At 37.3% G+C, this 25,897-nt stretch overlaps 1 protein-coding gene across 1 annotated transcript in view; it reads left to right on the plus strand.

Annotated features, from left to right (window-relative positions):
* The window catches only part of FAF1 (Fas associated factor 1), a 212,434-nt gene that overhangs the window by 157,576 nt on the left and 28,961 nt on the right, over positions 1 to 25,897 (plus strand). The window contains exons 14-17 of the mRNA XM_060773485.2: positions 6,275 to 6,411; positions 7,591 to 7,679; positions 23,316 to 23,396; positions 24,037 to 24,114. Of these exons, the coding sequence (XP_060629468.1) occupies positions 6,275 to 6,411; positions 7,591 to 7,679; positions 23,316 to 23,396; positions 24,037 to 24,114 (385 nt within the window). The remainder of the gene's footprint in view (positions 1 to 6,274; positions 6,412 to 7,590; positions 7,680 to 23,315; positions 23,397 to 24,036; positions 24,115 to 25,897) is intronic.

The following is a 25,897-nucleotide window of genomic DNA, read 5'->3' on the forward strand; positions in this document are numbered from 1 at the left end:
AAAGATATTGGCTGACATCGGAACAGAAGGCTAAGTCCTTCTACGAGAATTTAATGAAGGAGACAGAAGAGGAAAAACCAGAAGGAAGGAAAGGAGATAAAAAGGCATTAACACCGGGAAATGGAAATGGCAAAGAGAAGAAAAAGCCAAGAATCGAAACCCCAGAGGAATATAGACGATTTAGCAAAAGCCAAGGGAGTAGTGCACCAATATCAGAAGATCTAGGAGAAGGAGCTTACAGTCCGGACATAATGGCGCAAGGGATTTCGGAACTGAATTTAGGTGATATAGGACAGGACACAGATTTACTGGGATAAAATGGCAGAAAGACAAATTAAATGCTTCTCAAATAATATTAATGGTATGAATTCGCCCCAGAAACGCAAAAAATTATTTGGAAAACTACAAAAGGCAAATCTGGACATTATTCTATTACAAGAAACACACATTTGCCACAAACATGTGGCACATTTGGAAAATAAAAGATTAGGCAAGACATTTTATTCATCATACGAAAAGAAGAAAAGAGGAGTAGTAACATATATAAAAGAAAATTTGACTCCAGAATTGGCGTTTAAGGATGTTGAAGGAAGATGTGTAGCAGTTAAAATTCTGATGGGAACTTTGAAAATTTTGATATGTAATATATATGCACCAAATGGCCCAAAGACTAAATTCATTCAGTTCTTATCAACAAAATTATAATGAGGTATATATGAAACATTCATGATTTTCAGGTTTAGATTGGATCCTTTCTCCAGGATATTTTATTCTGTATGCAAATACAGGTATTCCCATTTTTTAAAAAAAATCCAAAATGTTTCTGATCCCAAACATTTTGAATAAAGGAGACTCAGCCTAGCTTAACATATGGCTTTGAAATTGAAATTGAATTTGAACGTTTTTTAAAAGGGCAGTCTCTTTTCAACTTTCTGCCAGCTTCCCTCCAATGTCCAACCGAGCAAACAGTTGGGAAGAATGCAGTGTTCTAGTCAGTAGACTTGATGCAGATCCCCACTTCAGTAAATACTTCTCTGAGATCAGTAGTAGATTAAAAAAAATGTAACTTCGTTCCCGCAAATCAGTTACCATATATAAGATTCACTGCATTTGCTGTTCTCGTCTATTTACATGGAAGAGGGTACACATACTCTTCAATGCTCTTCCTGAGACCAATTTATGCTTTAATCTCACCAGTTGTTGCAACTCCAAGCCCCTGTCCTGCATCATTTAGCAGGGTATCACATTTAAGTGGATTCAGATTATGCTTAAATTCCTATTTTGTGCTTAAGTTCCACTGCTGCATGTTACCATTAATGCATTCTATATTTGTTATACTGATGCAGTGGGTAGTGACTTTAAGCATGGATCTTACTGTTGCATCACTATCACGTGAATAATCTACTAGAAGAAAGATTTTTCATTACTACTGTGCATTAAAGTAGCATATAGAAAAGCTCATGGTTACTTTCAGATGGATGGGTCCAGTGTATGTTGGTAACCTTGTATGACATAGATCTATTTCTACCAGATGTTTTCGACCACAATTTCCATCCCAGCTAGGGCTGATAGCAGTTGTAGTCCAGCATATCTGGAGTTCCCCAGCTTCCTGTTCCTCTAGCACAGTGGCAGAGCCGTGCTCCCAAGTCCCATACCAGAGAGCCAGCCCAGAAGGATACCATGATCTATGATATCGAAAGCCTCTGAAATGTCCAAGAGAACCTGCAGGGTCACATTCCACCAGCTCCAGCAGCTTGCCCAAGAAAGGGAGGTTAGAGATTGGTCTGTAGTTATTCAAAACAGTGGGGTCAAGGGAGGTTTTCTTCAAAATTGATCTTACTACCACCTACTTAAGGCAGGACAGAAATTTCCCCTGAGCCAATGAAGCATTAATTATAGACACAAACCAATCTAATAACCCACCTCTGGCCAGTTTAACAAACCAAGAAGGGCAAGGGTCCAGAGCACAAGTGGTTGCTCTCACAGCCCCAAGGATCCTGTTCAGCTGATGATTAATCCATTAAGTTTCTGCACAAGTTAAAATTGGTGAAGAGAGACTTTGGCAATAAATCCTAAGGAATGTTAAAATATTCAGACAAATTTCTTTGCACAGGCAATAACTTTGCTGCTGTATTTGTTGGTTGCAACAAAAAAAGTCATTGTGTGCAGAGACATGTAGAAAAAATGGTGTAAAGGCTGAAAAAAATAAGCAGTCGTCTTTAAAGAAAGTCAGGGTTAAGTGGATAAAATGCCGACTGCTGAAACTATCATGCATAGTTATTCTGTTTAAATACAACATATCTTCTAGTTCTACATTTAAATATTAATACATAAAATGTTATTTTTAAATTAACATTTTAATGAGACTCGTGTTGACTTTGCACAGTATAAAATTAATAATGTTAAATAATTAGATGAGTTATATATTTAATATTCAACAAGTGTTCTTTTTAGTTTTGGAGAGACTGCAGCATCTCTTCAGTTTCTTTAAACTAGGTCAACATCTGAAGGACAGTTGCTTTCTCTCACCTTCTGTGGGCTGTTTTTTAAAAACCTATTCTGGAACTGGTAAGGTAACAATTGTCTATAGTTTTAAAACCGCATTTTCAATAGAAATAACATCATGACGGAATAGCTCACTTAGACTTCATATGTATCCATGCTGCATTTGCAGGGGAGGGTGTAATTTCTCTACAACAGGTTTGGAGTAGCTGGACTGACCAGCATGTCTTCTTGTGTGAATTTGTTCAAGGAACATGCCAAGGATGTATCCACGCTAGACCTATTAGCCTAGGCATAGAACTTGCCCATTTCCAACTTTGGCTGAACAGTATAGTACCAAACACACTCCAGCATTATCATGGAGTCCTTCTGTTGTAGCCCTCTGGTTTTAAGTCTGCATTAGAGGGCAACTAATGCAATCTAATCTTTTTTATCCATTGCCACTACTTTGAAATATTTGTTAACCGTGTCTGGTTAAGGGGAAAGTTAATAACTTCAATCTTAAGGTTATATATATTCTTCTGAAATGAGGCCAGTGAAACTCAGAGTTGGCTCTAATTTGTTTTCAAACTTTTACAGCTGTCAAAAGCAAGCCTACTTTTGCCATCATGGTCTTGTCATATGTTTTCATGCCAGGTTTCTGAAGTGTAGATGTTGAGATTGTTTTCACTACTAAGGCAAAAACTAAGTGTCGTGATTCTGTTTTGGATTTTGATATCAACTGCTTCTCAGCCTGTGACATTTTAATGCAGTTTGTCTTTTCAAATAGATTTACCTTCTAATGCATGAGACAACAGGACTTTGCTCATCAGACAGTGCATACATTTCAGATCAGTTGTTACCTGAAATATTATCATAAGGCATAAGAAAACACACGGTTTAAGTTGCCTTTCATGAACATAATTAAGAATTAATAAGCCTGTACCAGTGGCTAGTCCTCAGAATTTCCACTGTTTTGCCTTTTGTGACCTGTGTTATTAAAAGTCCATTATTTTTACAGACTTTATTAAATTGGATCTTATTAAAGCATTCTATATTTGCATTTGGTCTTTCATAATTCATTATTATTATGACATTTACTTTTTACCATCAGATCTGAAAACATATCATAAGCTACCCTTTTCTCTTGAAAGAAATGCTAATTTCAAACAGTCCTCTAATGGAAGAGAAAAGCTTTATCAGTTTTTTCATTTATTCAGGATCGTGTTAAGAATACTAATGCCAGACTTCAGTATGCTAATGGATGAAAGCTTTTTTGGTCAAAAGCTTAGAATTATTGTTTTTAGGCTGCACTGTTAAGTGGCAAGGGATGAGGATGAGGAGTACATACAAAAAGCATAACTCTAGAGCATATCTCCTTGATTGTTAAAATTACCCCTAATTAACTTACTGAGAAATATTCTAAAATATTAATATGAAGTGGTACATGTGTTTCATAAGTTTTCAACTTTGAACCCACAACTTTTGTTCTGTACTCCCCCCCCCTCCCCCAATGACCTCTCTTAAGTTTCAGCGACTGAATAAAGCACTCAATCCATAATTCCTTCTTTTATTCAGGTCCATAGAGTAATATGTTCTTGTATTCCCTGAGTGGTAGAAATCTCCCATGGAAGAAAATATTAAATTGTGTCATACAGTCAAATTCCAGTTGCTTAATCTTGGGAATTGGTTTATCCATTCAATATAGTGGAACTAACACTCCAAGCAGTAGCATGGAGTGCAGTTCAGTTTAGTTTTGAGTGTAAAAGCAAATTAAGGAATGACAGAATTAAAATGACAAATAAATGATCCTCCCAACTTCTTACATATTAACAACAGTTTCTCTGTTCTCTACCTCCAGTTATGTAGTTTGATTACCTCCAGTTTGATTGCTGTGTTGGACATCCAAGAATGCCTACATATACCATTCTCTGCTCAATTGCCAGAAAAATATGTCCTCAATGAACAAACGGTTGGCCTTACAAAATTGAACAAGCCATTCTCCTGATTTCATTTCTTGATTCTAGGCCAAAATCTCATACAAGTTTGGTTCTGCTCTGTTTCTTACTTCTAAAATGCCAATCACCTGTGATTATCAACATGGTTTGTTTTGGATATTAGAACAATTTTTTTATTTTCTCTCTCTCTTCTATATGTGTTATGGAAGTAAAAACATGGATTATGGCTGTACATAATGGTGTTCCACAAATATTTAGTGCTATTATTCTATGTGACTTTGCATTCTATCTCCCTACACCTTACTTCACTGCCAGTGCCACCCTATTTCTTCATAGACTGTAATTTCAAGAGTAAAACATTACCATTATTAGAGCAAAAAATAAACTAATTTCCATTTCCTTAGTTCACTCATTCCAGACATTGTGGTGCTTGTGCATTCTGTTTCATGTTTCACAATTATTAACATCCCTGATGCATGCTTCTCAGATTCCATATCGCTATTACATGCATTATGTAACTTTGGACCCACCTCCACAGAAAGGTAGAATCATGGTAATCCCCACAAATTTAATATTATATAACAGAAAGAAAAAATAAGAGAGGAAAGTATGCATGAGGGAGTTGCAGTCCTACAAGAACGTGTCCTGTGCTTTAATATATGCACTCCATTCTTGAGAGGGTATGTCAGAACTCTTGTTTGTAGCATATTCTCCTCTAAAGTAGTTATAAGTCAGTCATGCTCTCATGCACTCACGATTGGTAGGATATTTACTCTAGTCGCTGTTGTGACTTCAAGTCATTTTTGAATGTGATAATTTTACTTTAAAAAAACTTGATATATATCATTGAAGAGTTTGTGATTTATTTATTTATCGTGTCATCAGCAACCATTGTTTTACAATTCTAACAGAGCAAAACAAACACAGAGATTAAAAAGAAAAAGAAGAAAAAAAAACCACACAGATTTTGTAAATTTGGTATTTGGTTAAATGTCCTTTGACCAGTATCTGGCCACTTGGAGTGCCTCTGGGGTTGCCGCAAGAAGGTCCTCCATCGTGCATGTGGCAGGGCTCAGGGTGCACTGCAGCAGGTGGTCAGTGGTTTGTTCTTCTCCGCACTCGCATGCCGAGGATTCCACCCTGTAGCCCCATTTCTTAAGATTGGCTCTGCATCTCGTGGTGCCAGAGCGCAATCTGTTCAGCGCCTTCCAAGTCGCCCAGTCTTCTGAGTGCCCAGGGGGGAGTCTCTCATCTGGTATCACCCATGAATTGAGGTGCTGGGTTTGGGCCTGCCACTTTTGGACTCTCGCTTGCTGGGGTGTTCCAGCGAGTGTCTCTGTAGTTCTAAGAAAACTATGTCTTGATTTAAGTCGTTGACGTGCTGGCTGATACCCAAACAGGGGATGAGCTGGAGATGTCTCTGCCTTGGTCCTTTCACTATTGGCTGCTACTTCCCGGCGGATGTCAGGTGGTGCAATACCGGCTAAGCAGTGTAATTTCTCCAGTGGTGTGGGTCGCAGACACCCCGTGATAATGCGGCATGTCTCATTAAGAGCCACATCCACTGTTTTAGTGTGATGAGATGTGTTCCACACTGGGCATGCATACTCAGCAGCAGAGTAGCATAGCGCAAGGGCAGATGTCTTCACTGTGTCTGGTTGTGATCCCCAGGTTTGTGATATAAACCATAGGGAAAAGTGATTGACATTCACACAGGTACAGAATACTTTAGAGGCCTGAGAATGTAGTTCACTTTTAACAGCCAAGGCTTTCTCTAATGAAATAGAAGTAGCTTACAAAATCTTTATCCTCTTTTAAATGTGTATTTTCTCCAGGTTTCTAACAATGTGCACGAGACACTTCGGTAGTGTTGTAGCTCAAACTATTCGAACTCAGAAGACTGATCAATTTCCACTCTTCTTGATTATTATGGGAAAGCGATCGTCAAATGAGGTGCTGAATGTCATACAAGGTAGGGTTTGTGTTCTCTGCTGTGTATGTATTCCTTATTCTTTAGTGAAATGTCCAAGGGCTTTTCCCCCCCCGCCAGTTCTCATCTGGAACAGAAGTGGAGGATTGTTTCTTTTCCAGGTATTAGTACAGCTTCATTGCTCAGGTAGTAAGAATCTTGTTTAAAAGCTTCATCTCTGAAATTGACACAGCAAAATCCCAAGTATGTTTTTTTTTTATCAAAATAAGTCTCACTGAGCTTTAAAAAAGATTTTCTTCCAAGTATTCATCTTTAAAATAAAAATGCTAGTGACCCAGTTATTGTGTCCCATTTTAATATTTGTCATAGAATTAGGAAAATTGCCATAAGTTGCAAGTTTCTTGGGGGAGGAAAGATTTTTAAGGCATTTAAATCAGCTACTTTATAAAATCCCAAATTTGAACTTTTCCTAACGATATGATTGCATGCACTAGGAGAAAGTTTCAAGCTTAAATATAATCAGTTAGAATATTCTGATGTGCTCTCATATAGAAGTATCCAGCTTTGCAAAGATAAGAAATTTTCTAGTCCTCCTTCCATATTAGAGCTATTTCTTTCTATTCCTTGTCTTCTTTTCATCCTTCTCCCTCTTTTTATTGTTTTATTCCTCTTCTTCAACTTAAGTCTTTTTCTATGCTGAAAACTATCTATCTGTATAATTCTTTGACTTTAGGAATTTGCGCACCTTGTTAAAAATGTTTTGGATAGTAAATCTAAAAACCCCATTTTCTATAAGGCTCCATTGGTTTTTACAAAGTACTTTGGAAGTATTTTTAAAAGATGGATAGAATTCACTAGTTACATCAAATAAAATAATGATTTCCCTCTCTGTGTTCTGTAATATTTTATTTTTGGTATCTTAATCTTGATGTTTTCACATATATGAAGACATGGGAGAAAGCATCACTAAGCTGTCCAGGAAAAAATCCATTTAGAATTGCATTTACACTTGCTTGAAAAATGAGAAACTTTTCTTTTAAATGCACCAATAACCCAAAAATAAGAATAAGAATCTAAACACCTTTGGGTATTATGCCGTATATAAAAAAAATCCAGCCCACTAGTTATTACTTTTGGATTATTTCTAGAATGACTTTCTGGTTTTTGTTTTTTTTAAATAACTTATAAATATGAAGTTCAGCCATCTTTCTTTGTTGCTAGGTAACACAACGGTGGATGAGCTAATGATGAGGCTGATGGCTGCAATGGAGATCTTCAGTGCTCAGCAGCAGGAAGACATAAAGGATGAGGTGAGAGCTGGACGTCACTTCAGACACTTAATGAATTTAGAAATAAAGCCCTCTCCAAATAATTGTGTTTAAGAAAGCTTATGGGTGCTATCTCTGCACCAACTCTGTCTCAGTGCCAAATGCATATCATATATAAAGTTACCAAGTGCTAATGGGGAGAGGGCACTTATATCTTTAATGTGGTGAGGGTACATTTTGGAAAGTTGACCTTGTGTGTGATGAAATGGCATCATTTCATTATATAACTGAATTCAAGACAGCAGTTGGAAATGTGGTATGAAAAATTGTCTGATACAAGCCATTTCCTAAACCAGCTGGTTGTGACTTCCTTTTGCCATATTTTTTGTTTTATTGTTGCAGCTGCTCTGGTTTCTTTTGGGTTTTTTTCACTGTTGCTACCCCCACTGTCTCCAGCATAAGTGTACCAAGAAGGAAATGATCTCGGCCTAAATTATAAAGGCATTGAATATGTTCATATAATGAATTAGAAGGAAAGCAACCATGGGGAGAGCTCTCCCTAACTTTCCCCCTGCTTGGTATAAAAGCATGGACTTCTGGGAATCTTTGGGTCCAAACAGTTCTCCTTATTTGAGAGTACAAAAAATCATTTTGCAAGTACTGAAAAGTAATCTTTAAAAATTACACTTATACTGTAACTTGCAAAGTGGCACAGTTTTATCGTCTGTTTTCAAAGCCAGTTGCTCCAAATCGTCTTACTTTTTAAATTCTAGTTGCTTTAAATTGGTTCTGATCTCAGAAGTTCTGTGTGCTCTACAGTAGGTGGGGTGTGGTTCTGGTATACTGTAGACTTAATTTTATATTACTTAATGAAAGCAATTAGTATGTTTAAATGTGTTACAATACTAATAATTCTTTTGGTATTTGGCATTCGCTCTGGGCCAGAGTGAAGAGAGTGGGCAGGGGACAGTTCCATCTTGTCTCATGTGCTATTATTATTTATTATTTTATTTATTTAAAACATTTATATTCCGCTCTTCTCACCCTGAAGGGGACTCAGAGCGGAGCACAGCATATACACGGCAAACATTCAATGCCTGGATACAATACATAAACATTAAAAACATGTATCGAAATATTAAAATACAACCATTTAAAATAACACCATTTAAAACCGTCCTAGCTATCCGCATCAAATCCAATTAGCTATGCTAATAATATAATATAATATAATATAATATAATATAATATAATATAATATATTGTATATACATATAATATTTATAATGTATTACAATATAATATTAATACTAACAATATGATATTATAATTACAGATTTTATATTACATGTAATATTACTAATAATATTACAATATAATGGTATAGTACAATATAGTAATATGTAATATTGATATAGTACTATGCTAATAATATAATATATTGAATGTATATATATCTTGTAAGCCGCTCTGAGTCCCCATCGGGGTTGAGAAGGGCGGCATATAAATGTCATAACTAAATAAATAAATAATAAATTTTGTGAATTGGTCACATGAGTGAGTGAAGGTTTTTATGAAGAAAGTTGATCGCTGAAATAGCCTATATTGATCAAATTCTTAAAGTAAAGCAGAGAAGTGAAGTGAATCACAGGATATAACATCTATACTTGGTGAGTTTAGCGTCTGGTTACAGGACTACTGTCTGCAACCTGTTACAATATTCCTTTTCAATTAGAAAATGTTTTAAAATGATTTTTAATCAAACGTTTTAAAGTATTGTATATACTCGAGTATAAGCCTAGTTTTTCAGTCCTTTTTTAGGCTGAAAAAGCTCCCCTTGGCTTATACTCATGTTAAGGTCCTGGCTTCCTGCCAGGACCCTCACCTTTCCACATAGCAACCCAGCTCTCCTTCCTCTCCTCCTCTCTCAGCACCAGTACTTCCCACTTTTCCTTATTCATATACACATCACATTTTCCCCAATGCTATGGCCTCAGATTATATTCAGGTCAGTTTATACTCGAGTATATTATTTATTTATTATTATTTACTTCGCTTATATATATGGCGACTCATTGCGGTGTATATGAGTATTTTGCCAACATTATGTCTTTAATAAGGCAGAATTTATACATACTGTAGTATAGTTAAATGATGGAACCTTTCTGAAATAAGGAATGTTAATTATAAATTCAAGAACTTTATTTTACTTTTATTTATTATATTGTCTCAGTGTATATAAAATTCTTCCGCTGTTTTCATTATAAATTTCAGCTACACTGTAAGAAAAAAGCTATTTTCTCTCTCCTAAAATTAAAGCTGGAAAAACCAGCCTTCATTGCTTCTCCCGCAAAGCAGCTTTGACACTGTTCTTATTCTTAGTCATTATTTACCAAAATGAGCAAGAGGAAGTATAACATTTTTCAAATCTGTCAGTATTTCAGATGTACAAAAGTAGACACATGCCTGGAAGACAGTAGTGACTGTGAGGCGTTTATCTGTTACTCTGTAAACTGAGACTGACATTTACAAGTAATGAAGTATTTAGTTAGGAATTTGGAATAATAGCTGTGTTGCCATTCAAGATTATTGTTATCCTCACTGTAGAGACATTGATTGACAATAATTCACTAAACACATTATTCAGCCATTTAAATCTTGTATCTCGTTAGTACACAATTTACCGTTTTGTTGTAGAATCATCTTGAGTGTAAGTTATCTGCATTTATATCTAATAAATAATTTTTCATACTTGTTTCCACCCAATTCATTCACAATGAAAATAGCTTTAATTCCTCCTCACTCTCAATGGAAATTTTAATAATGAGGCTTGCAAAATTAAAATCCATGGTAACATATAATTGAATATTTTTATTGCATTTTGACAACAACAAAGAAGTCCAGATACACACACATTTTAAAACAGTTTTTTATTCCGAACTCTGAAAGTCAGGTTAGATTTGAGTTCAGTTTATTTTAAGATGAGGCATGATTTACATTTTTATCATGCAACTCTATGGACTGAGCATATTTTGAGTTGGTGGAAAGTAATTGGTATATTTACCTAAATTATGTGCTTGTAAAGCTGAGATGGACAAAATGTGGCTTACAGACTATTTCAGCCTCCAGAATTCGGAAGATTGCTGGGGCCTCCAAGGAAGTCAATTTCTTTAGATGTTTTGTGTGATTGTGTAAAGTTTGGAAGTGAGTAGAGGGGCAAGACTGTGTTGTGGACCTTTCCTCAGGTTTGACCACTGCTCAGCTCTGACTATGAGACTCCTGATTTGATGGTGTGCTCCACGCACATCCAGCTGACCTTTCCCCCCCTGCTCAAGACAGATAGTGCAGGAATTGAAGGGACAGGACAGGATGAGGAATGGACAGGCAGATCTGAGAACATTATGCGAGGGATGGGATTTGCAATCTCATCCTTCTGCCCTTTTGTGGCCCTCATATGTTCAGGTAGGTATCTGAACAGGGCTAAAGTCTATAACTGAATTCAGGTCTAGCCCATTTGAGGAATGAACCAGCTTTATTGCTCAGAATGATTTTATGAAGACCAGAATTCTCTAGGCAGAACAATATGCTTAATAAGGTGCGTGTAACAATCTGTATCTTATGTACTTAAGAAGAGGCGTTGGCTTGTGAAACAAAATATTATTTTTCAGTGGTTTGGTAGTTAACATGGAACATACTTCTGTAAACCTTGTTCCTGACAGCTTGTGTTTAAAGAGCAACTCATTCTTTTCTTATGGTGACCTTACTGCACTTAACACAAATGCTCTTTCAAAATGTGACAATAGAAAGCAGGATACAGACTCCGGTTTCTGTTACTGTTTTGTTAGTAGCAACAGTAAACCATCCTAAACCACAAAAGATAAACAGAAAGTTCTTCTAAGGTTTTTGGTGGCTCTTTTTAAGCCAATGTGCATACTTTTTTTTGTACATTGAGATATTAAAGATGGTTTTGTCTGTATGCAAGCTATATTTCTGGGTGGGGAAGACTTTAGTAATGAGGCAGTATACACATCTAGACATTTTTTGGCAGTTTCACAGTTAGTGCAACCAAAACTCATAAGACGCATATAGCTTCATCATAGCATATATTAGATTTATACGACAGAAATTTTCACAATTAATAATAGAGAAGCTCCTGGAATGGTAGATGCAATCTTTACAGCTTTGCTGATATTAAGGAAAAAATAATGGATCCTCTGCAGGTTTGGATTCATAGTAGTGACTTTGTGTCACTTCCAGTCACTATTTGGGTCAACTTTCAGCCAGGGTTGTTGTCTTCTCATTGCCCCCACCCCCATTCCAGTACGTGGGGTTGCCTTTGAAGACTGTTGGGAAACTTCAATTAGTCCAGCGGGCGGCAGCCAGATTACTCACCGGAGCGTCATACAGGGAGCATACCACCCCTCTGTTATGTCAGCTCCACTGGCTACCGATCCAGTTCCGGGCACAATTCAAAGTGCTGGTTCTGACCTACAAAACCCTATACGGCTCCGGCCCAGCGTATCTGTTCGAACGCATCTCCCTCTATGTCCCGCCTCGGAGTTTAAGATCTTCTGGGGAGGCCCTGCTCTCAGCCCCACCTCTATCACAAGTGAGATTGGTGGGGACGAGGAGCAGGGCCTTCTCGGTGGTGGCCCCTCGCCTGTGGAATTCACCCCCCGGGGAAATTAGGTCATCGATATCCCTCCTCTCTTTTAGAAGGAAACTAAAAACATGGATATGGGACCAGGCCTTTGGGTAATCTGGCAGATTGACAATGGACAATGATGACTAGAATTGATAGGATTTGACAATGTGGAATGAACTTAGGGATTTTGAGCTGGCAAACGTTGAGCATTAGATTGGTTTTATTGATTGTGATGTATAATTGATTGTTTTAATTGTTTTATAATTGCTGTTTATATATGTTTTATCTTATTGTTTGTGTTGGCATCGAATTGTGTCTTTTGTAAGCCGCCCTGAGTCCCCCCTCGGGGGTTGAGAAGGGCGGGGTAGAAATGCGCAAAATAAATAAATAAATAAATAACAGACAACCCCCCCCCCCCATCCCATCTCTGTTTTTTTTAATGTGCCATTTTGGGGGTAAGCTTTCATTTGAAAACTAGCCTAAAGGTCCCTAAGCTGTATGGATATGTAGCAGTTGAGGTTGCTCATCCTCTTAGAAACTTTTCAACTACTGGAATGGGGGTGGGGGCAATGAGATGTAACAAGAACATGGACCACTGTGGCCAGATCTGACTTCCCAAGGTACGGGCGCAACTGGCGCACAAGTTTTAATTGTGCAAAAGCTCTCCCGGCCACCGCTGAGACCTGGGGTTCCAGGCTCAGCAATGAGTCCAGGATCACTCCCAAGCTAAAAACCTGTGTCTTCAGGGGGAGTGTAACCCCATCTAACACAGGCTGTAACCCTATGCCCTGTTCGGCCTTACGACTGACCAGTAGGACCTCTGTCTTGTCTGGATTCAATTTCAATTTGTTAGCTCTCATCCAGTCTGACACAGCAGCAAAGCACTGGTTCAAGGTTTGGACAGCCTCCTTGGTGACAGGTGAGAAGGAGTGACAGATTTCGACATCATCTGCGTAGAGATAACACCTCATTCTGAAACTCCGGATGATCTCCCCCAGCGGCCACCTGTTAGTGGACCTCAGGTGGCGAAAGAAGTTGTGCTTGTGCTTGAGTTACATTTCCCATACTGAGGTTCTAAAGAACATGACAATGTTAAGGGAAAGGGGCCGTAACTTCATGAATTTATTTTAGATCTTGTTCTTCCTCTTTAATAAGGGTTTCATAAATGTAAGCAGAGGGTCAAGGAGCTGGCCTTTGTCGTGAAAGTCATCAAGCCACCGCATTGTATGTTGCTTTCTTCTCAGACAGGATTTGCAGAGGCATTAACTTCTGGGGATGGTATTTCTGTCAAGAGAATTCTGTATAGTACTGACTCAAGACATTTTTTGCCTGAAGCAGAACTACAAATTGTATTTCTTTTTTATCTTGTTCCAGAAGTGAAGGAACTGAACTTGTATGTGCACTTCTCTAAAAGTTAAGGGCACAAATATGACTTTCCTGAAGCACAGTGATCACACTTTCCAGTAACCTTAATGATTTGTGACTGAGTTTATGATTTAGAAGCCGTGACTTAATGAACTTGTACTCTGAGAAATAGGATGATTAAAGAGTGATTAGATATGGGTGTTTTGTTCTGCATAAAGGATTAGAAAACTGTAATGGGACTGATCACCTAGATTTATAACTACAAGGGGGATATCTGTATTTAATAAACTGAATATGTCAGCTGAAATGGAACTTCCACTGCTGTAGATGAGTTGCTAGCGGGAAAATCTGTTGCTCTGTAGTGATAGTCCTTGCTACTATTGTGTTTGGAAGCATGATACTTGAAGGTGTATCTCTTACTATATATACCAGCCCAAAGTTTGAGGTCTGCTGGAGAAAACTTCCACAAGGAGAACAATATGTGGTGTGAGGATAGAGAAAGGGCCTTATGTGTGGTCTGTACTGTGAAGAATGAGAAGATCTTTTGGGATATTTGGTGAGATGGATAGGTGACAGATAATCTATATAAATAAAAATGCAGTGTTCATTTGTGGGATTAACATAACTCACAAACCACTGGACGAATTGACACGAAATTTGGACAAAAGGCATCTAACAGTCCAACGAGTGTCCATCACCCCTAAACACACACACACACACATACACAAAACCCCAGCAGAACAGACTTAAAACCCCCAAAATACACCATATATACCTATACAAATACACTCATACACATGCACAAATTCATACACACACACGTATGTATGAATTTGATTGGATTGAAGTGATAAATGTGCAGGTCCGGATTACCAAATGTAAAGCAACTGAAGCACTTTATTTGAATACTGTTCTTTCTATTGTGAAGTTGCAACTAGGTATTTTAAAGCTTCACTACTGGGGCTTTTCAGAATTTTTGAAGCCATGGACAATAGAATGGCGATGAATCACATTATCGTGTTATATAATAACATTAATGTTCTTTTGGGTAGCCATAATGTTCTTGAGATGATATGATCTAAAGTAAATGGCCATTTTTGTCCCTAAAGAGACTGACTAAGCTGGGTAACATACCGTAATGGTTTCTAATCTTGAAATATTGGTGGGAAAGTCCTAGCTGTGAATATCAAGAGAAACACCCATCATTTATGAAAACCTTTTGTGTTTAAGGAGTGTTTGGTGTTAAAAAGACATGTCCACAGCTTCATTGTTTACATTTGGCTTTTAACTTGACTGTTGATGGACAATTTTGGCAATGCATGATAGGCAAGAATAGAGCATGAATTTGTCACATATGAAACTAATGAGAAGAGATCCATGATTAAACAATGGTATTACAATTCAACACACCTGTTTTGAGCCTCCTTTATGCATTTTACTTCTCTTGCCTGAGGAAAAGACTTCTCAATGGATTACAGTAACACTTTTTGACAAGCTTATACAGGGTGGAGTTCCTATGGACTGACAGAACCCATTTTATGATCTCTCGATAATGCATTCTTTTTATTTTTGCTGTCAGAATTTATTACTGTAAAAGCATTGATTGTTACACAGCTGGTCTGACTTGTCTACATTTTTAAGTTAAGTAGCTGTAGGTCTAACATAGTGTTTATTTTTCTTGTTATGCAACATTTAGCCCTCATTGCTTTAGGAAAAGATGCATAGAAGCTATATATTGTCCTACAATTGCTTGAAAAGGACTCCCTTTATTTGCAAATCCAGGTTAACAATATCTATTCCCTTTGACTTCCCATTAGATAGTATTTCACTCTTCTTGAAAATAAGAGTTGTTGGTTTTCTTTCAACTGTGGAAACGAGAGTATCAGTGATAAGGGCCAACAGGGATTATTATAAACATCCAGGTTTGTACATTTCATATCCTGGTTTTCCAAATATAATAATAATAATAGTAATAATAATAATAATAATAATAATAATAATAATAATTCTTACTCGCCTCTCCTTGTGGCTTGGGGGGGGGGGTTACAGAACAATTAAAACACATACACACTATAAAAATATCACAAATATACATATTAAAATGTATTTGTACAAAAGATGTATATTAAAACATATTAAATACATATTAAAATACACAAAATAGAGATTAAACACATTTAAAATTCATGTTTAGTGTTTGCCTTTTGCTCTGGAAGCCATCCTGAGTCCTTTTGGGGAGAGAGTGTGGGTTAGAAATAAAGTATTATTATTGTTATTATTATGTTTAAAAACTGTTTCGGTAGTAGTGTCAGTTAAATCTCTGTTTGTATTCCAGGTTGTTCCTCTAGAATAAAACATATGTAATCCAAAATAAACATATTAACTTCACAAAGTAGCTGCTTCTATCAGCTAATCATGTAGAATTCTTCTTTTACAAATATATATATATATTGTTTTTTATCAGGTGCTCTTGATTTATTATGCGTTTTTTGTATAAATACTGTAAGTTATAAGAAGTGTGAAAAGCAAAATTGCGTGAACACATTGTAACATTTAACTTTATTCAAACAGAATGATTTCTTATGAGCAAACTATATCTGGGAATATTGAGAAACTGGACATTAGGAATATGGAAATGTCAGCTATTTTATCTAACAGAACTATCTATTTTTCAATTTACCTCTCTAGCAATCTAGCTCACAAAATCTATTATTCATTTTCATCTCCTTGTGTCATTTAAGTTTCCTGAGTTTACAGTTCATTCTCTTCTACTTAACACACACCATTATGTTCCCGGCTGTTTATTTTATTGCCTGGTTAAAATGACTTCTGTAATTTTGGTAAAGTTAGACTGTTCTTTGTACAACACATTAGTGAGTTGTTGTGGTGGTGGTAGAGACACTAAGTTGAATGCTTTGTTTTCAGTATTAATTTCTGCCACCTGTATACTATGTATACATTGTGCAATACCATTTACAAAAGTCTACATTTAACGAAGATGTCTAGTGAGCAGAAATGTGTCATATTCATATGATTGTGTGGTTAAGCCAAGATATGATTAAAATTTATGTATACAAGTGATCCTCATTTATTCTTCTTCCATTGTTCCTTTTTTTCATGTCAGAAGCGATTTGAGAAACTGCAAGTCGCTTTTGGTGTGAGAGAATTGGCCGTCTGCAAGGACATTGCCCAGAGGATGCGCAGATGTTTTGATGTTTTACCTTCCTTGTGGGAGGCTTCTCTCATGTCCCCGCATGGAGAGCTGGAGCTGACAGAGGGAGCTCATCCATGTTCTCCCTGGATTCGAACCTCCGACCTGTCAGTCTTCAGTCCTGCTGGCATAAGAGTTTAACCCATTGTGCCACTGGGGGCTCATGAAGCAGAGACATTCACTGTGGTCACCATATTTAGAGCAACCTAAATATTAACCCATGTTGGTTAATGTTCTTGTTCCTAATTTAGTTGCCCTAATTTTCTGGTTCATATGTCATAAGAAGTTCAGGTTAACTGAATACTTTCTTGTTTGAAACAGCAAATCAGACAGAAGACGGATATGCTTTCTTAATATCCCATTTTTAAGGCTAAATATGATTTATTTGTTTATTTATTTGCTGTGTTTATATACCGCTTTTCTCACCCCTGTGGGGACTCAAGGTGGTTTACAACATACTAATGGCAAAAATTCAATGCCAACATACAGTACACAAAGAAATCATAATAACTAATTATTACATATAACTATGAACTTAAAATCAATTAAAACCATTAAACATAAGACATATATTTTACTTTACTTTACTCTACTTTATTTCTATACCGCTTTTCTCAGCCCTCAGTGAACAGCAGTGAACAACAATATATATATATATATATATATATATATATATATATATATATATGTAATTTAAATATTCAGACAAAGCATATTTAGCCTGTCTCTGCAAACAATTTTGTTGCACTTTACAGTATTTTTTGTGATTTTAATTCCCAAAATCCAAGATTTCTGTATCTTGGTTTGTTATAAAAGAATGGAACTCTCACAAAACAGCAGCATAAACCCCATGATTAAAGGGAACTATTTGGGAACAAAGTAAGACTTGTAAAGATTGGGAACTCTTTTTTTTTAAAGAAAAATTTCTCCCCTACCCCAAATTGCAATAGCAATGATTCTGAACAAACCTCTCATAATAAAAATATATACTTAAAAGATAGTCTGGAAACATTTTAAAATTGGCATTGCTTTGGGATTCATTTGGGCAGTTTCTCTCTCTCTCTCTCTCTCTTTCCCTTCTTATATATATCTGCGCACACACAATTATAAAATAGACACGCCTGTCATCTTTAGAGGAACAAATCCATGTTTTCTATTATGATGTTTTGTTTATACAAGCTGGGTGTATTTCGTTAACACTCCAATGATTAGCTGCAGGCACTAATAATTTTTCCTTAAGGTGTGGCTCAAAAACCCTTTGAAATAGATACTCATCTTTTCCAAACACAGGATATGTATGATGAATGTTGCGTATTTATTGCTGCGAGGCTCTCCTAAAATGACTTCTGCCTGCAACATTTGTGAAATGTATTCCTCAGATTGTCTTGTTCCTGGATCTGAAACTTAGAAAAGCGATATTTCTGAGGAAAATCTTTTATTTTTCTGATATCGTGTTTTTTTCCTACTAGCACAGTTTCTCAAACCAAGAATGACATTCCTGTACAGAATCCAGAAATGGTGGGCACTTAGCTTCATGTAAAGCACTTTCTGAATTAATACTAATTATATGTAAATAGTTCCCCTTTGTTTCATGTATTCGCTCAAGTAATTGCTAAATGACTGTGTGTGTGAGTGTTTATTTGTAGTAACTGTGCATTGCAGTATATTGTTTTACTACATTTTGGTATTTTGATGAAAACTAAAATAGAAAGAATTAATTCAATGATGACTCTTCCTGCAGAAATGACGGGGGGGGGGTAATTTCAGCATGAGAACTGATTTTGAAGTAAAATAAAATATGGGGTTTTAAAAGTAAAATAGAAGAAAAGGTCATTGGAGCTCAGCTGTAGACTTTCTCTTGTCAGATCAGTCATCTTACTGTCAGTTTAATGTGTTATTAACTAGATTTCACACGGATTTCCCTAAAAGTGCCAATTACAATTTGTTGCATTGTTATGCTGACATCATCAATTCACTTGTGTATCAACATCATGCTGTTGTTCTTGAAGTATTTCTGAATGGTAACTGAATAATGAAGAACTTCAACATTCATACTTTGAAAAGCAACAACAGAGTGTAGACTACTCATTGCAAAATGTGTTCTCATTGCATGAAAGTTTGGCTACTTATTTAAAGCTGAGAGTGTGTGATTTGCCTATCCTTACCAACTGGTTTTCCATGGTTGAGTGACTGTTTGAACGTAGACTCCTAATCCAGCAGCCAAACCACTAAAATAACACTGATTCTGGGTATAGGGTCTTTAATTGCCTGAGCTGATTTACAGAGAAATTTCTAAACACAATATCTATAGATCAAACAAGAATATCAGATGACAACAAGGAGTAAATGATATAATTCAAAATCATAATAATATATCCAACAGGCTAACAGCTTTAAAGTTTTAATGCAATTATGGATTTCTCAGAGGGAGGAGTTCCAAATCCTACTAGGCACAACTATGGAAGAGGACGACCTTCAAAGTCATCATTTAGATGATGAAAGAGGCTTACCCAGTTTAGATGGGCCTATTCACCTAAGCTATTCAATAAATAAAACTCACCAAATCTTTAAATATTCTGGTTTATGGCTTTAAAGTTGATAGCAGAATTTTAGATTGGTTTTAGAATTAGGTTGGAAGACATGCTTGGGAGTAACTAGTAAAAATCAGACAGTCTAGGTGACTTTATCTTTACTTTACTTACTTACTTAGGCAATCCCTCATTGTCCGAGTAGGATAGTCTTCCAAGATTAGTGTACTGGTGGTGGGTCCGTAGATGACTGTGGAGCCCTATTCTTGATCTGCATCTTCTCCCACAGTAAAGGCACCGGTTTCCAGGTGGAAGGCGGTCCCGGTCAGGGTTGGCTTGATGCGCCTTCCTCTTGGCACATTTCTCTCTTTTGCTCTCCATTCGTTCCTCTTCAAATTCTACACCACTGCTGGTCACAGCTGACCTCCAGCTGGAGTGCTCAAGGGTCAGGGCTTCCCAATTCTCAGTGTCTATGCCAGAGTTTTTAAGGTTCACTTTGAGCCCATCTTTAAATCTCTTTTCCTGCCCACCAACATTCCATTTTCCGTTCTTGAATTCGGAGTAGAGCAACTGCTTTGGAAGACGGTGGTCGGGCATCCGGACAACATGGCCGGTCCAGCGGAGTTGATGGCGGAGAACCATCTCTTTAGTGCTGGTGGTCTTTGCTTCTTCCAGCACGCTGACATTTGTCTTCTTGTCTACCCAAGAGATTTGCAGGATTTTCTGGAGGCAGCGCTGATGGAATCGTTCCAGGAGTTCACGTCTTGCAGACGTATAGCAGGGTTGGGAGGGCAATAGCTTTATAAACGAGCACCTTGGTATTCCTACGGATGTCCTGGTCCTCAAAAACTTTCTGCTTCATTTGGAAAAATGCTGCACTCGCAGAGCTCAGGCGGTGTTGCATTTCAGTGTCAATGTTTTGGTGGAGAGGTGGGTACCAAGGTAGCGGAAATGGTCAACATTTTCTAATGTTACACCATTAAGCTGTCTTTCTGGCATTGGAGAGGGATTGGCTGGTGACTGCTGGAAGAGCACTTTGGTTTTCTTTATCTTTATAAACAAGTGGAACATTTATGCTAGTTGCTAGGATTGCTACTGAATATTTAGCCTTTTCAATATACCTTGCGTTGTAATCCTCAGGTGTAGTATGCAGTATCCTTGAAACAAAAAATAAAAATAACATCTTCCCATTCCTGTGCTATTGCTTAGAGCAAGGAAAAGGGAAAAAATCCTTTTCTTGAATCTGTTGTTACTTGGTATTGACCCATGGTAAGGCCAGGCCTCACCCAAAAGCAGCACTGCAGATTGTCAGTTCAGTAGCAAGAGCACTTCTGGAAGACAAAGCTTGTTAAAGAGTGTGGTATAAATCTTGAAAGGAAATCAATAAATAACACTGTCGAAGCAGAAAGGGGAGCTGTCACATGTGAGGTGACACTAGGGAATTAAATGTGATTGACTCAAATTGAGTCTAAAAATGGGGGCGGGTGGGGGAGGAAGAGGGAAGATATCTAGTTTTCTTAGCACATATAATCATTTTCTGGTACTATAAATGCTAGATGTGATTACAGGTAAAAGAACTGTGTAGAGGAATGTCCTTTGCTGAAGCTCCAAGGGGCCAAGAAACCTTTGGAGTAGGGCTGTTGCTGGCAGTATGCAAATATTTATTTTTGCAAGTATGAAAGGGTATCATAATTTTCTCTGTAATCTTTTCTTACACTGATGAAGTTCTGTACTGCAAATTGCTTGCTCTGCAGTGCAACATTAATCTTAATTAAAACATAGTATTAAAAAACCTATGCAAATATTTTAGGTAGTTAAACCTCTTACTTGAGTAAACAGTTTTCTATTGTCTATCCAGTGAACTTGATTACAAGGTGCATCTACGTAAGAAACTGTTCACTTTGAAATAGAGGTTTAGCTCTGGCATTTCACATCTTTGTGAAGCAAGGCAGTCATGCATAATACATTTATACATTCCTGACATCCTTTTCACAGTCCATTCAAAAGGATAATGCCAAGAGAAGGAAAAACTAAACCAAGGGAAATGCCTGAAACTCTCAAATGTCTGTTTGGAAAAATACAGTATCATACCTGCCAACTACTGGAAGTCCAGTTGAGGTAGAACTAGGGTTTCCCCCAACAAGGAAGACATTTTTACCATTAAGTACTTAATCCCACTTTGAAACTTGTGCTGAGAGTGTATATTGGTGACTTACATTTTAATATTTAAACTTATTTAGATCACATCTATGAATATATAGCAATTTATTTTCTATTTAAGAGGCTGAATGATAGATCAAAGTATCTCTTCTCTCCCTCAGTTTTCCAGTTGAATTTAAATTGATGTGACTTGCAATTATTTCACTTGTGTATGTTCTTGCCAGAAACTGTCATTGCTGTTCTTTAAATAGCATATTTGCATTCTACTTTTCATACTATATATCCATATTAATAAAAGTAAAACAATAAAATGCATAAAACCTCATGTAGTTTCACCTGTCAAGAGGGACAGAACCAAGGAGACACTTGTCTGGTCAATCCAGCATCAGATTTGTGTGTGTGTGTGCGTGTGTGTGTGTGTGGCCATTAATAATGTGACCCACACTGTAGCCTTCCTCCCCCAGAAATAGAAGAATTTGGAGGTTTCCTGGCTGTGTCAGTAATGTGTTTTTGGGGTGATGCTGATATCACCTCTATATCTGCTATTGCCAGAAATGGCTTTATTTTTCCTGCTTCCAGAGTGAACCAAGAGCATAGCTGCATTGTGTGTAGCAAAACAAAATAATGTATGGTGCCAGATATAGAAAGAGGAATCCTCAGATCAGGCTTCCAGTGTTAATGCAATGTCTTCAATCTATGGGTGCTTCCCAGTTTTTCCAAACTCCAAAAAAATAAATAAATCTAAAACAAAACAAACAAACAAACAAAAAAAAACTGAGTGTGCTTCTACTACCCACTACTGAAATTGAGCAGCACTGCAGCAACCCAACATTGAAGAGCCACACTTCCAGTTTCCAAAAAAATGCCACCCCTCATTCCAGAATACTGTGCATGTAAGAGGCATCTTTCTGATGCCTTTAGAGGTGGATTGAATTTTCCAGAGGTTTCAGGGGTGAAATCCTTCTCAGGAACAAGATACATGCTCATTACACACCTTATTTTAATACACATGAAAACATATTTTTGTTACTGTTTTAGGAATTTAAAATACAATGTCTACTTTAAGTAAAACCTGGTGACAACAAAAAAGTAGCTCTTGGTCATGGGTTGTTGATCTGTTTGGTGCTGTTGTCATAACTTCCATCTCCCTTGCTCACTCACCCTTTCAACTCTGTAGCCGAATGTTTAAGTAGAGAACAAATATACTTTACTGGTCTTACGCAAAAGAGATCTCAGTGAAATCTTGAGTGTAAGCAAGTATCAGGCAACCTCTGAGAATGCCTGCCATAGATGCAAGCAAAATGTGAGGAGAGAATGCTTCTGACCATATAGCCCAAAAAACATACAACAACACTGGGAATGTTTGCTTAATGAATTTTCCCATTTCCTTCTCTTATTATGAATAATGTAGTCTGTCACTAACTGCATACAAAGCTAAAACATATCTAATATGTATGTTTTGTCCACATATGTGTTTTGACCGCAAATACATTTTTCACATCAGTTTTGTGATATGAAAATGGGAGTGCTCTATAGATTCTTCAGCTAAGTTTTTTGGCCAAGGCAGAGGATTTCGATAACATTGTGGTTGACATTAATTATAATTTTGGTAAATTGAATGGGCCTACACTACTTCTTATTGAGTCTACAATGTAAGAAGCAATCATAATAATTTATCCAATTGATCTAAATAAACCACCTAATGTAAAATGATATAATATTGTGGTAATAATCTGAATCTTCCTATTTTTTCTTCTTCCATCTTCTAGGATGAACGTGAAGCTAGAGAGAATGTGAAGAGAGAACAGGACGAAGCTTACAGAATCTCCCTTGAAGCCGATAGAGCAAAGGTATGTACCATTCTGTGCAGCATTTTTTTAAAAAAGGGTAACAGTCAATACAAATGATGTGATTTAGAAAAATGGACTGAAGAACACCACTACTTTCACTTAGAAACATACCTTAGACCAGTTCCAAATTAGAACCTATTTTGTCCCCAGTGATTTTTTTATGACAATGGTGGGCAAAGAGCAGTCACTTTGAATGGGTACCTCCTACTCTGCCTCTTTGGATATAGTTGCCCTCCATGTGTGCATATTTATGTTGGAAAACTCACTCTTATGTGCATTCATTGAATATTTGTGAAAAGCAGAAGTATGTGGTTTTAGCTGTTGGCCAAACCAGACCTTGTAGCTCCATAGCCACCATAGCATGTTGTTTCAATGCCCAGAGAGGGTCATATGTACCTTCCTTTATCTGTTTACCTTCCTTGCTGCGTTTGTTCTGGTTTGTGAATAGCTTAAAGCAAGAGTTGCTTTACTCGAGTAGTAGCCAGAGAATGAAAGAGAAAGGAGATGTGTGAAAGACTGTGAAACAGACTGCTTTAGAAAAAAAACAATATTTTGTGCTTCAGAAACTGAGGATCATAAAAACATGCAAATAGTTAGTGATACTCTCATGTGACAATAGTTTTTTGTCTCTATTTTTTAGAGGGAAGCACAAGAAAGGGAAATTGCAGAGCAATTTCGTTTGGAACAGATTAAGAAAGAACAAGAAGAAGAACGTGAAGTAAGCTAATTTACCTTTTTTCTCTTTTGCCTTTTAGTAGGATTTGTTATGTTAGGAATTGATTTCAGTGTTCATGTGAAAAATAAACACCTGAACAATAGGTTAATTGTGAATTGAGATTTCTGTTGAAAAATATGTGTCTTGTTGTACAAAAAAGGTACTAGTCAGCTTTTAGTAATAGAATATCTACCTGCTCTAGTTTTTAAAGGAAACTGAAGACAAAGTGGAAGAAAGAGTATACAGGCTCAATATTTCCTTTCAATCCCTTCCCCAAATATCATGGGTGAATTCATTTTAAAAATCCATTGTAAATGTCTATTTTCTCCTTTCTAGTTGTTCCTATTTTGTATTTTTTTACTTTTGTCAATAAACTTCCTGTTTTGTAATCAATCTATCTCCCTACTTCCCTCCCTCTTTCCTTCCATCTCTTCCTTCCTTCCATGCTACACATTGGTTCCAAATGGCTTAAGAAAGAGCTTTCCAAATATTTCATGTTGGTGACACGCCTTTTAGACATGTGTCATTTCGCAACACAGTCAACTGTAAACCTCCTCGAGTTGCCTCCGAGTTGAGAGGGGCGGTATACAAATATAGTAAATAAATAAATAAATAAATAGCAAACCAGAGGTTAAACCAACTCCTTATAAGAGAAAAGGACACATACATAAATTTTAATGCCAAAATGTATGGGAACACAACATATCTCATGAAAACCTTTATTTATACCCTTAAAATACATGATTTGTAATTAATTTTCTTAATTAGAAACATATCAATTTTAGAGGTAATTCAAATGAAATTTATTGTGCAAATTATAAAGTTTTAACAGTAATTAAACATGAAAACAAGACCACCAGCACTCCACTCATACATTGATAAAGTTAGAGAACAATTTCATGTTCACTTCAGGTGTGGCCATTCAGACTCAGAGGTTTCTTGTTAGGATGCCACCCGGCTTGCCCGGAAGCCTTTGTTCCTAGGGGAATGGAGAGGTGACTTGAGGAGCACATGGATGCTCCCAGCAAGCCTTTACAGCTGGGGCCACCACTGCCTCAAATTGCCTAACCTAGAGCAGCCAATGGTATCCTGTCACTTTTGCTCTGGTAAGCCAGATGTTATCCTCATGAGAATGCTGGCCTTCCACCCATGGATCAGCCTAGTAGCCAGTCCAAGCAGCCACCTGGCCGATCCAAGGGAGGAGGGCCTGCCATTTTCATTAGGATGGCACCCGACTTGCCAGGCTGTCTTTGTTCCTAGCAACAGGGAGAAGAGGCCTGGGAAATACATGGCTGTCCCAAGCAGTCATTTGTGGCTGTGAGGGATCACCTCCACTTGTCCGAAAGCAGCCAATAGTGTCCCAGCATTTGTGCAAGTGGAGCACTACTTAGATCAGGCAAACTTCGCCCCTCTAGGTGTTTTTGACTTCAACTCCCATAATTCCTAACAGCCTACCGGCTGTTAGGAATTGTGGGAGTTGGGGGTCCAAAACACCTGGAGGGCCGAAATTTGCCCATGCCTGACTTAGATAAATTGCCATAGATAGAGGCAATACTTACAGGTGGGCGGAGACAGAGGATGCTTGGGTGAGGGTGGGGCCTTGTAGGAAAGTGGACAGGTGGCAATGCCCCCCCTCCCGGCGCTTAATTTGCTCTTCTGCCTCATCAGAGGACATCATTCCTGACAGTTTTATCTCCCAACATTTTTCGCATGACACATGTACACACTTCAGGTGACATACTGACATATTGTGACACACAGTTTGAAAAGCTCTGCCTTAAGGATT

This window comes from Anolis sagrei, chromosome 4 (genome assembly GCF_037176765.1).
Source record: "Anolis sagrei isolate rAnoSag1 chromosome 4, rAnoSag1.mat, whole genome shotgun sequence".
Taxonomy (NCBI): Eukaryota; Metazoa; Chordata; class Lepidosauria; order Squamata; family Dactyloidae; genus Anolis; species Anolis sagrei.